General features: G+C 45.2%; 1 protein-coding gene across 1 annotated transcript; it reads right to left on the bottom strand.

Annotated features, from left to right (window-relative positions):
- Nucleotides 1-1221: 1221 nt before the first annotated feature.
- LOC142770141 (uncharacterized) lies at nucleotides 1222-11911 on the bottom strand. The gene is made up of 5 exons (XM_075872672.1): nucleotides 11670-11911; nucleotides 5732-5862; nucleotides 3345-3421; nucleotides 2598-2678; nucleotides 1222-1426 (listed from the first exon to the last, which is right to left on the bottom strand). The coding sequence occupies exons 1-5, from the start codon at nucleotides 11775-11777 to the stop codon at nucleotides 1308-1310; spliced, it is 516 nt and encodes a 171-aa protein (XP_075728787.1). The 5' UTR covers nucleotides 11778-11911; the 3' UTR covers nucleotides 1222-1307.
- Between the last annotated feature and the right edge of the window lie 7600 nt (nucleotides 11912-19511).

Consider the following 19511-nt stretch of genomic DNA (forward strand, 5'->3'; position numbering starts at 1 on the left):
TTTTGTATCAACATTAAATAAAAAAATAATACTTCTCCAGCTCAAATTTGGAGTCAAAATCAATTTATGACGTACAAAGTGTCCAATAGTAGTGTAACCGAGACTAAATGTACATTAAACGTGAATTTTGAAAAAAAGTGTACGAGTATATAGGATGTTATGTGGAGCCTCACATGGCTAGTGTTGGCTGTCTGTTGGATTGGTTTACATTGGCTATAGCGTCGATTTTCCACTCTTTTGTCAACGCGATGGAGTAATAATTGTGCTCTAATATGCCACTACTTCACTCTGTAATATGCTTCGTACACTACGATAAATATGGCTAAAAATATTCGTCGCGATTTTTTTTTTCTCGGCACTCTTTCATTTCAGGGCTGCCTTCACGGACGGCAGTCACGTGGTATTCGGCAAGGGGCGCGAACGTGCTCGAAGTGATCGCCTCTTGCGGAACAATCAGCGGCAAGCGAACGACAGAGGTGGCCATCGACAGGTGCGCAGTCCTCCGACCACACCCGAATTCGTGTGGCGGCTGTCATAGATAGCGGGATACCGATGGCATTGTTACAACGCATTGTTGAAAACAACTTTACTGTATTACGAAATTTACTGTGTTTTCCAGCAATGCAGCAATATTTTCGCATTTTCATTGTAATTTGACCTTGTTCCAAGAACTGCAACAAACATCTTCACACGAACGCGTGTACGTATGTTTGTGTGTGTGTGTGTGTGCGTGTGTGTGTGTGTGTATGTGTATGTGTGTGTTTGCGCGCGTGTCTACAACTGCTCAAGAACATATGTTTCTAAAAAAGTGTTTATTCGTCTACATTTAAAACGTCGACGGTTAAACAGGTCTGCGAGGTATGCTGCATCCTGTTTTAAACAAGGCACAAGTTTCTATGTCCGGCTGTAAGGTTGCTTTTACTTGCATTTTACTCGTAACGCGCATTGTACCACGTTCAACCTTACACTTTATTTTTAGGTATAGGTTTTTATAGATTGTACACCACTCTGTATATCCAAGTGTTTGCGCAGTATTTTTTCCACACGAAGCTCGTAAAACGGCAAACGTGCAGCTTTCAGTTCTTGTCCAAGCGTCCATTTCAACCAACTAGCCGACAATTAAGTTCACCGTTCGTTTTAGTAAATGAATTAATGCTAAACATTTACTGATCGGTTCATCGATTGATTGATTGATTGACGACTTATAAACTTGGACGTCTCTTGAGATAGTTGCCACATTACCAGCATTTATTACGTCGGAGTGCCCGGTACGTCCCACTTTTAATGCTTTTGTTCGCGTACGTATTCTAGAATGGTGTGCATTTTTCGACAGTGGTGATATCATTTTTCTTCATTACGGCCATGGCCTCCTCCATGTACTTGGGATCCAGCACAGGCGTTCTAGAACCGATGCCGTACACAGGTACTAGAAGGGGTAGGGGAGAGGGAGAAAGAGAGAGAAACACTTTTATTATAGCTTGCAATACTACAGTGAGGCTGGAAATCATGAGGCAGAAAAAAATCACTACTATTACTCGTTTGTTTTCAGCCAGAAAATAATGTTATTCAATAAATAGTGGCAGTAACTTTTCTAAATTTAGAATAAAATTGCGGAAAATCTGCCATTCGCGATGTCATTGCCCGACGCCATTTTGGTTAGTGTATATCGCACCTCTCTTGTTTAACGAGGTATTTGGGCCACATGCAGTTACGTTCTACGAGAAAACTTGTTCTTGGCGTTCATTGACATCGAATGTTTCTCTCAAATTATTCTAAGCTGCCTCCAAGTATATCTTGTATAGCACTAAAATCATATGCGTGAGCACGGGGGGTTGCCCTGCCGCGGTGGTCTGGTGCCTATGGAACTCGGGTGCTGACCTGCAGATCGCGAGATTGAATCCCAGCTGCGGCGGCTGAACTTTCGATGGAGGCGAAAATTCTGTAGGCCCGTGTGCTCAGATTTGAGTTTACGTTAAAGAAATCCAGATGGTCGAAGTTTCTGAGCCCTTCACTACGGCGTCTCTTATGACCATATGGTGGTTTTGGGACGTTACACCCCACATATGATATCGAGCACGGGGTGGGGGGGGGGGGGGGCGTGTATTTGTTTTATATCAGGAGCGTAGCCAAGGGGTGGCACACCGGGCAAGTGCCCAAAATTTTTCCGCCATGGCAAAGAGAGCGAAAAATGGCCATTTCAAGCCCTTCCCTTCCGAAAAAAAATTTCTGGTTACGCGCCCGATTTAGATGACTCGAAGACACACCCATCCCCCCACCCACCCCCCTCGCCTCCGCTACCCAAGCGCACGCCTATGATTTTTTATGAACTTCAGTGCCTTTCTCCGCTTTTGTGACTGATATCCGAACTGTACGATTCAGAATAGAAATCTCCCGCCGTCACTAAGTAAACGAAATAGCTCTTAGCACTGCTCAATGTGTTTTCCACTGCGAGACTGAGCTTCATTCGCAGCCTTCTTTTCTTTATCGCGACATCAATGATATGGACACTCCAAACATATTTTAGATGTCGCCGTAATGTTCCATGTATATATGTCAATTATTGCTTTATCTATAATGAGCTAGCTTCAGCGCCTTACTGTTTCCGAAGACGTAGCCGAAGCAGACATTCCAGTTCTTGTAGTCGGACCCCAAAAACCGCACTGCAACTTTCTGGCCGTCTGAAACGAATGTAAATGCATTTTTTAGTTATTCGGCACTGAGGATAGTGTCTCACATACGGCGGCATTTCGAACAGTGGTCCTCAAGCGGAGTCCACGGACCTCAGGGGTCCGTAAAGCCATTTTCGGGGTCTTCCACAAAACCCGGCCTGAACAACAACAACAACAACAACAACAACAACAACAACAACAACAACAACAACAACAACAACAACAACAGAACTCATGTTTTGGAGGCGCATTATGTCGCACACTACGTCCCCTGACAGTTCTGATATGCTTCCCTGCATAACGTTTTGCAATGCGGCAGACCCAAACTAAGTTTACCTCTTTCAAAAGATTGTTATTTTGTTGGCCCCCCTTTTGCGATGCAAGCTCTAGAGCAAAATTTTAGACTTCAGTTATTGAAGAGCAAGCATTGCTAGAAATATTTTGAATGTGATTGTGGATGTACAGTGAACAAATGAGAGAGACGCTGCTGAGACCGAACTGGCGTAGCAACATTCAGTGCCAGGAAGAAATTGAGGGCACCTATTTTACGCTGAATGTCGTGTCCCTCATGACATTTTTTATTACTGCACGGGGTTCCTCGACACTTCCACAGGTCCACGTGGTGGTGTGCCCGAAACATCCACAACTGAAAACCACCAACAACCGCACGCTCACCTTTATCCGCGAAAAAGAACTGGGCCGGATGGTCGGAATCTTCCACCACGCGAAATGCATTCTTCACTACCGCATTCCTGCAAACAACACAAACGTATGAATGTTGACACGTAGTTAATTTGTTTCGAACAGTCTATAGTCACATATCGGCTTAGTGACCAACTATGACAAACAGAAAAAAAAATTGGCCCATCTACATGTTACACTACAATGTTACACTACAAATCTACATGTTACACTACAAATGTCGTCGAAAGACGATAGTCTTGCATCTGGAGAGAGCGAACAAAACGTTTATTTGATGTTCTGTGCAAAAAAAAAAAAATCGGTGAATGGTATTCTGGAGGCGCTGCATTAAAGTGCCTCGGGCGTGTAACGGAACCGAACAAGCGCATCGAGGCGCGTTAGGCACAAGCGCCATCTTGCAGTTATCTTCGAAAACGAAGGCGTGCGCAACCACGGAGAAAGATGCGCGCCAGTCACGGAGGTAATAAGGTATAGAATGCAAAGCGACGGGCAGGTGCCACCACCGTGCCGTCGTAGCAAAGCGTTGGAAACACCTTCTTGAGCATCGCGTTGCACTGTCAGTGCAGCGCGTTAAACGCTACAGTCCTTAGAGTTACCTGTGTGTGCCTCTTCTAGTATAAAGGCAGGCAAACAAAACACAGACATGTTGTTATGGCGCCTCATATATGCGCAATATTTGCTTTTTTAATTGACAATCGCACAAATATGAACGCTAAACCTTGAGCAATATTGGTGGGCGCTGCGGATGGGGTTGTCCGTTTGGTACTGTTTGAGATATTGTTAGGGCGGACAAACAGACAAATGTACAGACAGACAGGCCAAAATTTTTCCGTCGGAGGTCCCCAAGAAAGACTATCGTCGTAAAAAAAAGTTGAGAGAGCGCGCACTCGCTGTGGCAAGACTCAAGGAAGAGTTGAGTTGGTCGGCCACTCGAATCTTGCTTTTACTTATACTTTTTCCTTTTTTTTTCAATTTCTCTCTGTTTTCGCTATCGATTTTTATCATGCTCTTTCTGCTTCTTTCAGTCTTTCACTGCCTGTTTTCCCCCTCCTTCTCTCTCTGTGTTTTTCGTTTCCCCTCCCTCCCCCTCTCTCTTTATTTCTTGCTTCCTCTATCTAGTTTTCTTTCGCTCTCTCTATTTCTATCACTCTCATTCTTCTCCTCCCTTACAATTTTCTCTTTCCCTGTGGTTTTCCACCCTTTTTCTGTCTGTTTTTTTCCTATTTCATAATCTCTGTCCATTTCTTCCTGTCTTTCTACATTTGTACGTATTGATTTCCCCTATTTCAGTCTGCTTTCTTTCTCTATGTATTTCTCTCTCCTTTTCTTCCCCTCTATTCGTACTCGTTCTCTGGCCCATTCGAGTTATTGCATCCCACGCCGGGCAAATTGTCCCACTCGTTCCGAGAGCCAAGCAGCACAATGATGATGATGATGATGATAATGAACCTTCAGCTTTGCTGGCACTCGCCCACAAAGGGGGATCGGCCAAAAACCGGGCGGCAGGATCATCAAGTGTGTTCAGTCAGGCATTCAGGTAGTCTCGTAGCCGTAGATAATAACAATAGGCTAACAGGGTAATCTCTTTGTTGCCCTTATGTACTCGCACACAGCAGAGAAAGCTTCCCTGTGGCTATAACCTAATGTAATCCCTCCGAAGGATAAAATTAGCACAAGAAGAGGGCGAAGAGAACGCGTGCAGGGCGAGTTTTGCGCTCACGATGACGACTTTCTAGAAGACCAATAGAAGTTCCTCCCCGCGGATAAATTTTATTTCGTTTTTATTCGGTATAGTGAAGCTTCCCGATTCCCGCGGCGCATACCCGACAGAGGTTTTTTCTTGTCTTTTTTGTTGTTGTTCGTCAGACCTAGAACGATTTGCAACACAGATTGGCTGTTAAAAAAAACAAAAAAAAACACGCGAGCCCGACCAGAGCTTTAACCTCAATACGCTTAGCACAGCCACAAACAATCTTGTCATTTTCTTTCATTATTTCTTGTTGCGGCATTTATTAGGGCTTGTTATACGTTCGCGCATAAGTGGACGGCAGCATGGGTTAGCACAGGATCCACTATTCGCAAGATTTATTTTATTTCTAGACGTTGCCTCTAATCAGATAGATAGATAGATAGATAGATAGATAGATAGATAGATAGATAGATTTTATCATGTAAGATAGTTGAAGCTGTTCATGTGCTTTGACTTTTGAAAGTGTGCTTGCTTTCGCGCTAACAGCGTCTAACCATGTGCCTGTCTCGCGATGCAAGACTTGTGTGCGCTGCTACAAAACTATAAATGCCCGGATATTTTTGTACCCTTGTCATAACTAACATTTCGAGAACGGTAATGGTATACTCACGACTTGTCCTTGTAGTTGAGCTCCACCTCATAAATCCTGCCGTTCTCGTGTTTTACTTCGTACTTGGTGCAGGACGCCGAGTCGTTGTAGAGAGCGCCGGTCCTTCCGACAGTGTACCAAACGCCCTCCACCTTTGCAAGCGGAAACACAACATAGAGTCAACCACAGCTAATGGTGCTTATCTACACGACTGCCATTGGGGAATAGCGCACAGAAGCGACTTCTCCCCTAAATTTTTTGACGCTTTTAAAACCAGTTCGAAAATCGACTCGTCATTTCCGTCACGGAGGTGACGTCATGAAAGCGCATGTGGATATGCGTCAGAATCAAACGTAGCGGAATGGAACGGGAAATCAAACAGGGCTGCCAAAAACGTCATGAACACGGACCAGGATGCTCGGTGGAAGTGTGACAGTGTGTCAATCAACGGGGGTCAATCCACGTCGAAGGCTGTCTTATGTTGGCGCAATACCTGTACACACTGTACTGCATACAAAAACCAGTATATTTTTTTTTGGGGGGGGGGAGACGAATAATTGTTTGAAAGCAAGTCTTTCCGTGGTAAAAAGGAAAAAAAAGTTCCCCGGTAATATGGCCGCCTGGACAAATTTCAGAGGGGAGCCCTTGGCTCCTTTTTGCCAATACGTGCCTGTTGTGTGGTGTGGTACAGAAACACCTTATTTGGGTCCGTAGGGGCGTGAACTAGCACGTATAGTGGGCCGCTCCCACGTCAGGACAGATGGGGCCAACCTGTACGCCAGGTCGTGATTCCATTGGGCTGCCCATAGCTGCGTCCTTAAATCCGTATTGCGTAGCGCAGCATCCCACCTGCTGCGCTACTGCCTGCTGTACTAACACTATTTATGTAAGCCACACAAAGTACACTTTTATGGAGACAGCGCTCTCGTCTTATGAGCTATTCTCGTAAAGGAGGAATCAACCAACATTTTTCAAATTTAGTACGTACAGGAGAGGGGGGGGGGGGGGGTCAAAAGTTACTAGGCCACGCTCCCATACGAATACCTTGGAATATAGTCTGGTAACTTTTTACGAGCTCTGTACGTACTCTTTATACACAGAGTGACCCAATTAAGTACAGATTTTAAACATGCGTCGATCGCCTTAAAAAAAAAATAGCGACTGTGCGTCGACGCACTGTATGAAGACGCGACCAAATGCATGTAGCAAGTCACACTATTTCTGGTATTAGGCTTAACTGCCTAATTAGGTATTTAAATTGGAAACAACGCCGCGGACAACAGGCGCCGTTGTTGCCCATATAATTCTAATACGCTACAGCACGATAATTCTAGTACACAATAATTCTAGTACGCTACAGCACGATGGGCAGTACAGCCGTCAGCACTGTTAACACGGACAGTCTGACAAGTGGCCTCGCTTCGACTGACGTCAGCGCCACCAAGCGTTGGACGTGGTATGTTCGTTGCAACGCACGATAGATGGAGCGCACATCACCCGCGATTGAAATAAGTAAGAGACGGTTAGAGTATTGGTGGCAGAAAATTAGAGAGAAAGGACAAAAATAAATATTGGAAAAATAAAATATGGACAGTGTGCCGTAAATGGCAGAGAACTTAAGCTGAAAATTTACCTTTTTTCCATTAAGATAGAATTTATCGAAGTAGAGGCATTAGGCCAACATAAAAAAAAGGGAAAAAAAGTTTTTTTTTTTTTTGTCGAGCCTGGTGGCATACTTGTCACCACCCCGTTATAAAGGGGACGCTCATAGCATCCATCCATCCATCCAAGTAAATTTCTATTTTGCGTCTGCCTGACCACCGGGTCGAATACGCTCACTTGTGGCTGCTCCGGTTTCGCCACTTTAGCGACGTGGCTACGCTCTCGCGCGTGCCCATTACATCCGTGGCCGCATGCTCATCGCAGCTTCCACTCAAAAACAATGAGAATCGCTTTCCAGCGGAAGCTGCAAATTCAAACTCGAAATGAGCGAGAAATATAGCACGCAATAGCTCATTGCCGGCATGAGCATATTGCAAGAAATTCAATAAGAAAGTGAATAACCACGACAGAAACGTGGCGATAACGGACCAGCCAAGTGAGCGTATTCGACCCGGCGGCGAGGCAGAGGTGAAACAGAAATTTAGTGGCGAAACCGACGCGCTCTCCATCTATCGTTAGTTGCAACAGATATACCGCGTCCAACGATCGGTGGCGCCGACTTTTGTTGAAGCGGCGAGATGCCACGCGTCGGACCGCTTCTGTTAACCGTGCCGACAGCTGTACGCGCGTTTGCGTCAACTTAGTTCGGTTGACTTCTCCCGACATCAACTATCTTTAAAGTCATGTTTTGTCGTAATGCAGTTGTCACGACTCTCTCGAAGCCCACTGCGATTGCTATCGTTTGTAGAGTATATGTTAGAAAAAAAAAAAAAAACACGAAGGCGTAGTCCTGTCGTAAATTGCTGTATCGGCACCGACAAGCCCACTTTTATATTCCTAAAAAAAAAAAAAACTGTTTTACCGCAAGAGCAAAGCAATAAATGCAGCAGCAACAAATTATAATGTTGTACGAAGTAAGGCGGGCAGCTAACTTTTTTTTTTTTGGGGGGGGGGGGATCGGCCGCTTGACAAATAGCTGCATGCGGTTGAGTCTCTTAGCGTTGAAACCAGGGCACATAAACGGGTATTCGAGCCATCGGCTGATGCTTGCCGAAATAGTACGTGCGCCAGCCATCACGACTGCCCCCTCATGGTCTAAATTACAATTGTTGCTTGAGCGACCCCCCTCCCCCCACACATCTTCTCCTCCAGCGTTTTTTTTTATATACTCTTTCAAGACGGGCGGGGCGTTGCCTCTCTGCTTCAGTAGCAATCGACGGCAGGCTTCGCACGCAGGGTGATGTTATCAGCTTCTGTGCGACTCACTTATATCAGCTTGTTTCATATCTGTTTTAGCCACGTTCGTCACAACCTCTTGCGTGCGTAAGAGGGACCCGCGGATAGAACGACGGGCGGGGCGATGTTATCAAGTTCAACTTTATGTAGAGCATCACGGCAACGGCAAGAAACCACCGAGAGTGTCAATATCCCCTTCAGACAGCGCGTGCACAAACAAATAAAAATAAAACGCCAGGCCTGCGCGGAAGGCGCAGCACAGTCACAGCGAAAGCTAAAAGAGCGGCCTTTCAGAGCCTTTTCAAAACACCCATTAGGTAACTACTGCAAGCACACTTGCTTGGTACCCACTAGGGCATTAATAATGAACTTTTCGGTAGTAGGCCGGCATTCGCTATGCTATTTTTCGTCTTTATTCTGAGAAGTGTGGTATCCGCTGAACACTTGCAAGAAATTTTGTGCCAATTGTTCTCAGGTACAGATTATAGATAGATAGATAGAGAGATAGATAGATAGAGAGATAGATAGATAGATAGATAGAGAGATAGATAGATAGATAGATAGATACATAGATAGATACATAGATAGATACATAGATAGATACATAGATAGATAGATAGATAGATAGATACATAGATAGATAAATAGATAGATAGATAGATAGATAGATCAATCAATCAATCAATCAATCAACTTTTATTTCTCATAGAGAAATATGGGGGGTGACGGAAAAAAAGCCGCAGTACTGCGGCTTGACAAAGCTCCGGTCCATAGATAGATAGATAGATAGATAGATAGATAGATAGATAGATAGATAGATAGACTATTCGCATTGTGCGACGACTGGTTGTTCTCTAGCGGTTTGAAAATACTTTATAAATCGTATTAACGTGATTGCTTTGCCGACATCAAGCCTGCCTAAGGCAAGTTTGCCAACACGTCATAAGCCCCAGCGCAGCTCAGTGGTAGAATACTGGGCTGGCACCTAGCAGACACAGGTTTCGAGCCCCACTGTGTCTTCGGTACTAGTTTGTTTTTCTAATTTCGTGCGATGTGTTTAGGGACACCGGCGGTGGCGGCGGACAAGTGCGTGTGACCTAAGTTGTGACCTCATAACAGCTTTCGTTGTAAAATGCACATTTGTTCTTTCGCGGGTTTCAGGAATTCGCGCTACTATTAGAGCCAGTATTTTTGGTGCAATCGCATTCTTGATCGTGTCGTGTAATCTAGTGAGCATTTGAGCATATATACTACAGTAGAAGCCATGCTATTCTGCTTTAAAACATGGCGGTATTCTCATCTTCGACGTTCTACTAATGGACTTCCAACGAAGTCCCAAACTACTGCATTATCACGCATTTATGTGTTTAATGGTTGCTTAAATTTACAAAGGAAGGGTTTACAAATCATTGACATACGTCATGTAATCTTAGAGGCAAGTATTATTGCTATCGCAAGCCATTTTCTTAAAATATGCGTTATAAATGGCTCTCGGTTTCAATATGTGCTTTTGTGTGTGCAAGTTGCCAAGACTTATTGGGTTGGTATTAAGCTTTTCGGCATTAAGCGCCGGTGCTTGTTTAACAGAGGAAAAGGCACAACTTGTTCTCGAGACAGCCACCTGTAATTACTTCTCAGACCTCTAATTGTCTGACTACGAGGCTGTTCTTGTCCATTACCTCTTGTGAAAAAACGGTTGTGGTGCCAAATTTGATCTTGGGCTACCTCGAAAGCTGCTGAAAGCTAGGGTGCCTCCTCAACCAGAAACTGCCTGAGTAAGCTACTTGTCAGAGCTTGTAAATGACATATATCTTTCAAGATGCCGTGACTCAGAATGTTCCCAGTATACAAAATTCTGGCGCAGCATCTTCCTAGGCATTGCATCTTCACGAAACTCCTACAAACAGTTTCGCAGCAAACGAGAGTGCTTTTTGCGAGCCAATGTAAAAATTTGTTATAGGCGAGTCTTACTGCTTTTCCACGCATTAAGACCCAGTGTGCACTATAATGCACACAGTGGCGTGCACATAAGGCAGGATTGTTTTATTGTGCAATACTGTATGTGTGTGAGTTACAAAAAAAATGTCCTCCCTGCGCCCGTGTGGCCACAAATTCATTCGGGTCTGAGGAGGATATAGTTGCTATCGCGAAAAAGATCGGCCTAGAATTTACAATACTGTGGCGTGGGGGCGAGAGCGATGTTAGATGGCAGGAGAAACGTAAGAAGGGGGACCGCAAAAAAAAAAAAAAAGATTGAAGTGTTTGTAAGAAGATCACATTGTCGACGATATCAGAGTGTGCATGACTGCCACTAAGTTGATTGGCTGAATAAGCTCTGAATGGTGTTCTTGAATATTTACTTCGCTGCCGACAAGCTGACTCGCAAAATGTCCATATGGCGAGATCAGGCAAGAATAAATGCGTTAGTGAACCATACACGCATTAACAAAAAAAAAAAAAAACAAGCGCATGTACTGAGTTATGCTTAAACCTAAGCATAACGAAATATCGCTGTGACCAATGACAAAAAAAAAAATAAAACAGCACTCCATTGGTTGCTGAGAGGTATACGTGTAACTCTCCAAATTAATGAAACGTCTTCGTTGCTGAAGTATAGTGTTGCGTTTTTTTTTCTCTTCTACCCGTGTTAGTGTTTCTCGTCGAAAACTTCCCTTGAAACGTGCACCCAACAAAAGTCGAGGCATACAGCATTCCCAAGTCTCGCTTGAAGTATATGTGCGTCATGTCGTGGCCAAAGAAAACCATGTAGTTTTAAGTGTTGTAACTCTGCAAGCGATCCCCTTCATCCGTTCTTCATTCACCTACTTCATCCGTGTTCAAATATGAATTTCCGCAAACGTCCAACCTGTTAATGCCCCACTGATGTTTGTCATGTTGCAACCCTGCCTGCTAGTTATTCCGCTAATACAGCTGTTTCTTGTGACAAGTCTACACATGAAAGAAGCGTGGTGACACTGTTGAGCAAAAACGCATAGTTGTTTCCTTTCATATTTGGCTGCAAGTGCAACGCGGGAGGCGTTCGTGTGTGTGGTATACTTACCTGTGCAGGATCGAAATTCTCCATGAGAATCATCTTTTGCGCGAAGACCTCTTCGTTGAGAATGAAGCAAGCCACTGCAGCTGCCAGCAGAAACATAACCGACTGCATGTCCCTCAAGTGATGATCCTCCCGCGGCGAAAGCGAATTGAGGGACGTAGATGGCAACAATGTGATGCGAGAAGTTATCTACAGCGTGTCGACTAGTTGTGACACCGATACTACGCTACGTTCGCACAAGGGCACGCCAACCGTGTCGTATTATATAGAAGCTTACAAGCGAGCAACATTACAAGCTGGCCAAACACGAACCACCTTCGAGACATGCACGGCTTTGACAACTTATGCGGTGACCAGCACGCGCCGAAATGTGGGAGCAGCCTATTGACTCACAAATGTGCCCCTGAGAGTGTAGACAGAGCTGCTAGTGAAACTGCTGGTAAAAACCGACAGCCACAAAAAACAAACAAACAAAAAAACGCGTACAACTATGTATGAGGAGAAACGTGGTACTCGATGCATGTCCACTGAGGAGCTGCGCATTTGTTTTAGTTTGGGCATGCCATCAGCGGAGAGTTATCGTTGGTTTTTCTGAACGCCAGATGCACGTGCACACACACAAAAATGACGAAACAAAGGTTAAGAAAGCGAACCTGAATGAAAGTCCCATCGACTTCGCAGCGAGTGGCGAAACTAATTTGTGTAGGCTTTTGTTTTCAGCCCGCCCAGCAAGGTTATGTGTGCTTAGCGTTGGTGCGAGCAAAGGCTAAGTGCTTACACAAGCGTTGTCACGAAAGTAGGCGGAGCGTATAGGACTTCGAAGCAACGGTGCTGAGCAAATAAGGACGACAGCGACGAGTTGGGGTGTTTGCACAAGGCCGAGCTTGGAACTTTACAGGTGGTTTCGGCGGGCGGCAGAAGGCACACGCTCTTCGAGTGGCCAGAACCACTTGGCCTACGGCCTGTAAGTGGCTGAGTATACGCAGGGCCGTTACTGCGAGTGACAGTGCTGTGCAGTGCACTGACTGAATACGTACGATGTGCGCTCAGTGCAGTAATCCCGTGACAGTGCCTTAGTGAATTAAGCGAAAGCTTGCTTCCTTAAGTTGTACCTTCAGAGCATTGGCGTTATTTCAATATCAGCTGCCAAGAATAGAACTGTCGAAAATTTTAAATAGCTTAGACAATCGCCAATTGTATAGGACACTGGCCGAGGCTGTCCTCGGCACGCAAGGCATTAGGAGAGTTGTTGCGCTTCTTGCGGGCAAGTGGTCTTAGAGACAGACTTTAAGCAGCGTCGTGGATAGTACTGTTGTCCTTTTTTTTTCTCTCCTTCAACGTCTCTTTTCTGTCATCTTTTAATCCCCTTCCCCCTTCCCCAGCACAGAGTAGTCAGCCGGTCTGAAAACTGGCTAGCCTCCCTGTCCTTACATCTTCCTCCTCATCCTCCTCTCGTTTGCCCGCGAGATTTCTCTAGCAATTCCAGCGAACCCTCCCTGAAATGATCGTAACACCATGGTTTGTAACAGTCTATACCGGCTGTTGCTGTCAGAAAATGAAGTATGAAAACGACGTGAATTATGAATCAACAACATTATTGGGCCCAGCATTGTTGTTAGTGCTCGCAGGCACCAGACGGAACAATTCCCTATAGTTGCGGGACGCGCATGTATCCAGCAGCTCCTGGCCCCTGTCCCTCGGTAGGGCGGGGCTGGATGACAAGGTCTCCCATTGCCCAAGAAGCTGGAGATTGGCGGTGTCGGGCAAATTTCTTCGAATAGTTGTGAGCCCCCCCCCCCTCTTTTTTTCTTCATTTTCCAATTTAAAAAAAAAATCAAACCTTGCCGTTACGAAACTGTGCGAAAGATGTGCCGGTGGGGAAAAAATAAAATTAGACGTAAAAAGATTGTGTAAGTTTGTCCCAGCTCTGTTACGAGTAATACAGTCTGTGGAAAAATTTAAATTAGATTGTACGAATCCTCCAACTTCGGTTACATCATTAAAGAGCACTTCCGTGCAGTTTGACTCATTCCTAAAGTCAGGCGCCATTCTTTTCGACTCAGCAGTTCGCCGTCTGTTAGTGGCTTATCCAAACACTCCACACAGAGCAGAAAGGTATATGCAAAAGAAAGTTTTACTGCAGGCAACAGCCGAGCGTTTGAAAGGGCAGAACAATGGGTTCGAGTGCCGCTGGCTGCTTTATACCCTATCCAAGTTTTAACTTCGTTGTCCTCGAAATTTCTCATTAAAGGTGAAACAAAGGTATAGTTTCGTAAGCTGTTAGGCGACTAAACAACAAAGCGTAATGCTCGGGCGAGAGGGCACAGATATTGAAACGCGCACCAAGCAAACAGTGACTCGCTTCCACACAACCGCTGAAAAAAAGATAAAATACGTCGACCCTCTAAACTAATTATACTGTCCTTTCTTCTCTCGCGACGACTGCTGTCAGTGACGAAATACTCGGCGGAACTTTATTTTTTTTTTTTACAGCATACCTTATAGGTACACATCACGTTCGTCTGACGAGCACGGCAGAGACGCAGCACAAACTTGCAAAGTGGCTAAAGGAACACGCGAAGTAAAGTGAAAGTGCAGTCAGTTATTACAACACGGGGAGGATGTGAATGTAGCTTGCGAATATGCGCGCCTATAGCGGTAACAGTGCGCGCACACTGCGTAATTAATTAGCGAGTAGAAAGGCCGTGGGGGACGCGCAATGGAGGGCAAAAGGCCGAAACGACGTGTATGGGGGAACAGAATGCGCAATCATGCGGCGTTTAACAATACAAGGCTCCAAGTGAGAGTATAAAGCTTCGCTTCACGTGACTTCTATCGCATGCGGCTGCACGCCGACACACGCGAGTACACGGAAAATAGAAAGATAGCGCACTCGCGTGCGACGGGTGAAACAAGTTCGCGCCTTAACAAGCCGTGCGGGGCGCTCTTATAGATTACCGTGTGGTATGGGGGTACTTGCTTCGCTGTGAATGAAGACGGAGATAATTAATGAAGACCGTGATACGAGAGGTGGATGTCTCAGAGTTACTCCTGTAAAGTAGATTAACGACTACCTAAAAACTTCCCTTTCTTAATCTCATTTGTAAGCGTGTGTGCGTGCGCATGCGTTTTTTCTTTTTTTTTGCGACGGCTAAGGATGGCTGTAATGCTGCTGTCGAAATAAAGTCGTCGAAATGTAAGCGTTATTAGTGGTTGTAACACAGAGGCCTCGCACATGGCTTGACAAGTAAGTGAGCTTGTAAGACGAAACTGTATACCACCGGCTCTTGTACGCGGACATCTTAAACTTTTTTTTCATTTTTAAATTTATTTCAGTCACCAGCGGTTTAAAAGCAAACAATTTTTTTTTCTCGAAAAGCGTCCAATTATCTGACCGCAGCTCATTTTGCGAATTTGAGTAATATCATTTTTTTCTGTATCTGTAATATTTTTTTTGCTTCTACGACTCCTCAACCTTGAAACGTAAGCACCAACAAGCTCAGCTTTGAAAAGCAGTAACGTTCATGGCAGTAAGCGACGCGTAAAACGAAACGGTGCACACAGAAAGGAATGAAAACAAGTGACTGTACTCCCTTCTTGCGGGCGTAATCTTGTTTCTCGCGTCGCTTGCTATCCACACCAAGTGACCCAGATAAGTGCACTTTTGCAAGATCGGTCTATATTGCCTATTTCATACTTCGCCTAATGATTTGTGGGGTTTAACGTTTCGAAACCACCATATGATTATGAGAGACGCCGTAGTGGAGGGCTCCGGAAATTTAGACCACCTGGGGTTCTTTAACGTGCACCCAAATCTGAGCACACGGGCCTACAACATTTCCGCCTCCATCGGAAATGCAGCCGCCGCAGCCGGGATTCGATCCCGCGACCTGCGGGTTAGCAGCCGAGTACCTTAGCCTCTAGACCACCGCGGCGGGGTCATACTTCGCCTAAGCCGTACACTTTGTTAACACTTTGCCACTGAGTGCGTTTTATAACAAGCCTGGTTCACATCACTTTACATAAGTGTTTACGTTTCCTTCATCCTATGCAAAATAAGCTGTGTTGATGGGTAAACTATAGTATTTAAGTTCAGGAACAAAGTTTGCGGAGTCTCGCTGTGCTTAAAGTTTTAGCCACTGGCACTTATCTGATTGATAGCGATTTCATTCGAGAAAACATGTTCGATGCAATGCCAATGCGTACTTTTTTTTTTACTATTATTCGTTGTCAGAGTGGAGTGACCCCACCCCATTGACGGCCGCACCCGCATATCGCTGCGAGCCATGTGATGAAGGAAGGAACATTATCAAGCAAGAAATGCGCAGCAGTCAGCGGCCATTTTCTACGCTGAACGTAATTAACGTGCACTTCGCACTGATTCGCGTCAAGCTTAATTACTACTTGCTGCTAATGTCCAAGTGCTATAAATATATATGAAAAAAAAAATCCGTGCACACGGCAAGCACCGCGAAATCGAAACGAAAATCATAACGTGTGCCCCTGTTTTCAGCGAAGCACGAACGTCACTAGCGAGGCCGCTGTAATTTGACAACCTCGCTTGGCTGTGAAGTTTCGCTTCCGGGTTCGACATTGACGTTCCTCCGCACTGCACACTGGCGGCCGCACTTCCAGAAAGACTCGTAAAGCCGATTTACTTCCCTCGGGCTCTCCGACATGCAGCTAACTCACGCAGACGAAAACAGCGAACGACACCTATTACGAGCGGATAGTATAGACCGCTCGTAAAAAAAAGTAAGGTGATTATTACGGACCTGTAATCATCCCTACGCGATCCTCATCCCACGTGTGTCTTTCTCCGTAATCACTCGGGGAGGCGCTTCTTCGAGAGTCGTCGGAGCACGCATGACCTTCGACCCGTATTCGCATGCTCACGGTAAAGGTCGGGGGCTTATGGTCATGTCTCGTTTGAATGCACACGCATCACGTGAATAGCGTGACATTTTCGCATTACTACAGTTCTGTCATTTTTGTTCGTTAGAATGAACACGGCGATAATAAGGTTTTCTTTCATTTATTTATTTTACTTATAAATACTGCAGGTCCTACTCGAGCCCGAGCAGGATTGGGAATACCATTAAAAACAATACCAACAACAATGCTTAGAACTATCGACAACTTAAGTAGTAAACCGCAATTAAGAAGCAAAAGAAAATGAATAAATAAATATGCTTTGCAATAACAAACACACAACATTATGAATCATAAACTATGCACGTAGAATATTTCAACGCATAAGATGAATGCATAAAGAAGTGAACGCGAGAATCCACTGTTACAAAGCAGTTCAGCATAAACAGAAGTTAACATATCAAACGAAAGGTTATTTGAAAACTGAAAAAAATGATTCAGCTGTGTTAGCGTTTACTACTTCTTCGTGTAATTTATTCCATTGTGATATAGCACGTGGAAACAAAAAGGAATACTGATGTATATTAAAATGCACCTGAACTTAAAATGCCCCCGTCTTAAAATTCACCTGAACAATCTCTCGCTTCAGCAGTCGGTTCGCGTGACGTCAGAAGAAAATGAGCTCTCGATTTGCCGATGTGTGGGGAGTATCGGTTGTGAATTGTCGTGCGCCCGTTCCGTCGATAGTCTCGCGTGACAGTCGTATACGTGATCGACTGATTTGACTTCGTTTTGCGCATTTTCGAGTGCGCAAGCGGAGATAATGGTGTGCAGCCGGAAAGTACGAGATCCTGATAGGCTCAACGCTTAGTACTCACATTGTCCGCTCGTCTTGTGATTAAATAAAGCAGCTAGGAAGAGGTAGCACCTTTAGGAAGGGTAGTGAAGCAAGAAGAAAACAAGATCTTCTCGCTTTTGAACTTGCATTCTTGCCACGACCTCCGTTTACAACTTTGAGTGACCATATTACCACACGAGCAAAATCAGTTGGCCTAATAGTTTACAAATAGCGCGAGACGTGAAAAAATATTCGATAGGGGGTACCGTGGGAAGGGGGGGGGGGGTCAGCAATACTTTATGTATGTTCGTGCAAGCAAAAAGCTAACAATAATTCGGGGCAAATGGGTTGACCTCCCCCCCCCCCCCCTGCGTACGCTCCAGGCTCCAGATAGAAAGGTATCGTCAATGTTAGCGATCTGCCATGGTAGCCCACCCGTACATGGTAATCTTGCAATGGTTAGTGTTCTGAAAGCTCTGACGAAACGTCCATTGCGCCGTTACAGCTTATTTCAAAGGCATGCAACGTTAGCTTACGTTTTGTTTTAGATATACTGCCCCTCCCCACTTTTCCTGCTATTTTTCTTCTTCATTGTCCCGGCTCATGCGGCAGATAATTTCGCGACGGTGCCTTGCAAGCCGAGGTGAGATTAAGACCACTCGTCTAAGTATATATAGTCACAAGAAGACATAGCAAGAATTGATGGCGTCACGTGTAGCCGCTGCCGGAACTTCCAGTCTCCCGGTATTTGGTGTTTCTCGGGTGTTGGCGCTGCTTGTCTTCGTAAAGCTTCCCGCTATATCGTCACGACTCTTCCTCACTTCGCTATGACTCCTCCTTAGGACCTTGTTATGTTTCGCTGTTCTTAATATAATGTTGCGGAAGCGTTATCCGTTATTACAGCTTGGCTTGATATTTCTCCATGCATATTACCGCTCTCTCTGGGACCATGCATGCGCGTGTGTGGCCAACAAGGACGAAGGGTTGTTGCCTCTCGTTCTCGGAGCTCAACTGCCCCGCCGCGGTGGTCTAGTGGCTAAGGTACTCGGCTGCTGAACCGCAGGGCGCGGGTTCAAATCCCGGCTGCGGCGGCTGCATTTCCGATGGAGGCGGAAATGCTGTAGGCCCGTGTGCTCAGATTTGGGTGCACGTTAAAGAACCCCAGGTGGTCGAAATTTCCGGAGCCCTCCACTACGGCGTCTCTCATAATCATATAGTGGTTTTGGGACGTTAAACCCCACATATCAATCAATCAGTCAATCAATCAATCAATCAATCAATCAATCAATCAATCAATCAATCAATCAATCAATCAATCAATCAATCAATCAATCAATCAATCGGAGCTCAACTGGTCAGCGCTGCAACCACTGCTTTAAAGATATATTGACGACAAACTCGTTGTATAAGCATCCCATCGTTCACGCAACACGTCTGGTGGAGGTGGAACATTCCCCGTCGTCACCACGGAGTTTAGCAGCGGCCGCACCATCCAGTCGCAGGCAATGGCTTCCACCAAAAACAACCACTCTCCCTCTACACCTGCGGCGCTCTCAACAATGTACAGTATGGCCCACTGTTAAAAGGAACAATCGAATGCACACCATCAATATTTCTGGCCCTCTAAGAGCAAGTTGATTAACAAACAGTCTTCATGAAGTCAATATACTGTCAATACGAGGAGACGGAACTTTTAACCACCAGTAGTCTTATGCATATCTAAGCCCCTATGATTCCGCAAGATAGCGAAATCTAAACTTGCTGCTCACGCAGGTGTTCCCTTTAACAGTGGACCAGTCTGTACGTCACAGGACCCAATCTACGCGATCTCGGTATATTTTCCGCCCAAGCCGGCCTTGATGTCGACTACTGGCTCAACATGTGTGAGCGAGTTAGCCAAAGTCACTGAAGGGACCGTGTCATGATGCTCACCAATGTAACTTTGACCAATATTCTTCCACAGCATTAAAGAGACACTAAAGAGAGAAAAAAAAATCACAGCATATCCACGGAGTGAATGATAATGAGTGGGGCGAAGCATCCGTCCTTGCGTCCGTCCGTGCATCCATCTAGTGAACACTCCAAGTACCGTTATCACGCATCCTTTTATCATATAGACACCATATACAAGTACC

This window comes from Rhipicephalus microplus, chromosome 1 (genome assembly GCF_043290135.1).
Source record: "Rhipicephalus microplus isolate Deutch F79 chromosome 1, USDA_Rmic, whole genome shotgun sequence".
NCBI classification, from domain to species: domain Eukaryota; kingdom Metazoa; phylum Arthropoda; class Arachnida; order Ixodida; family Ixodidae; genus Rhipicephalus; species Rhipicephalus microplus.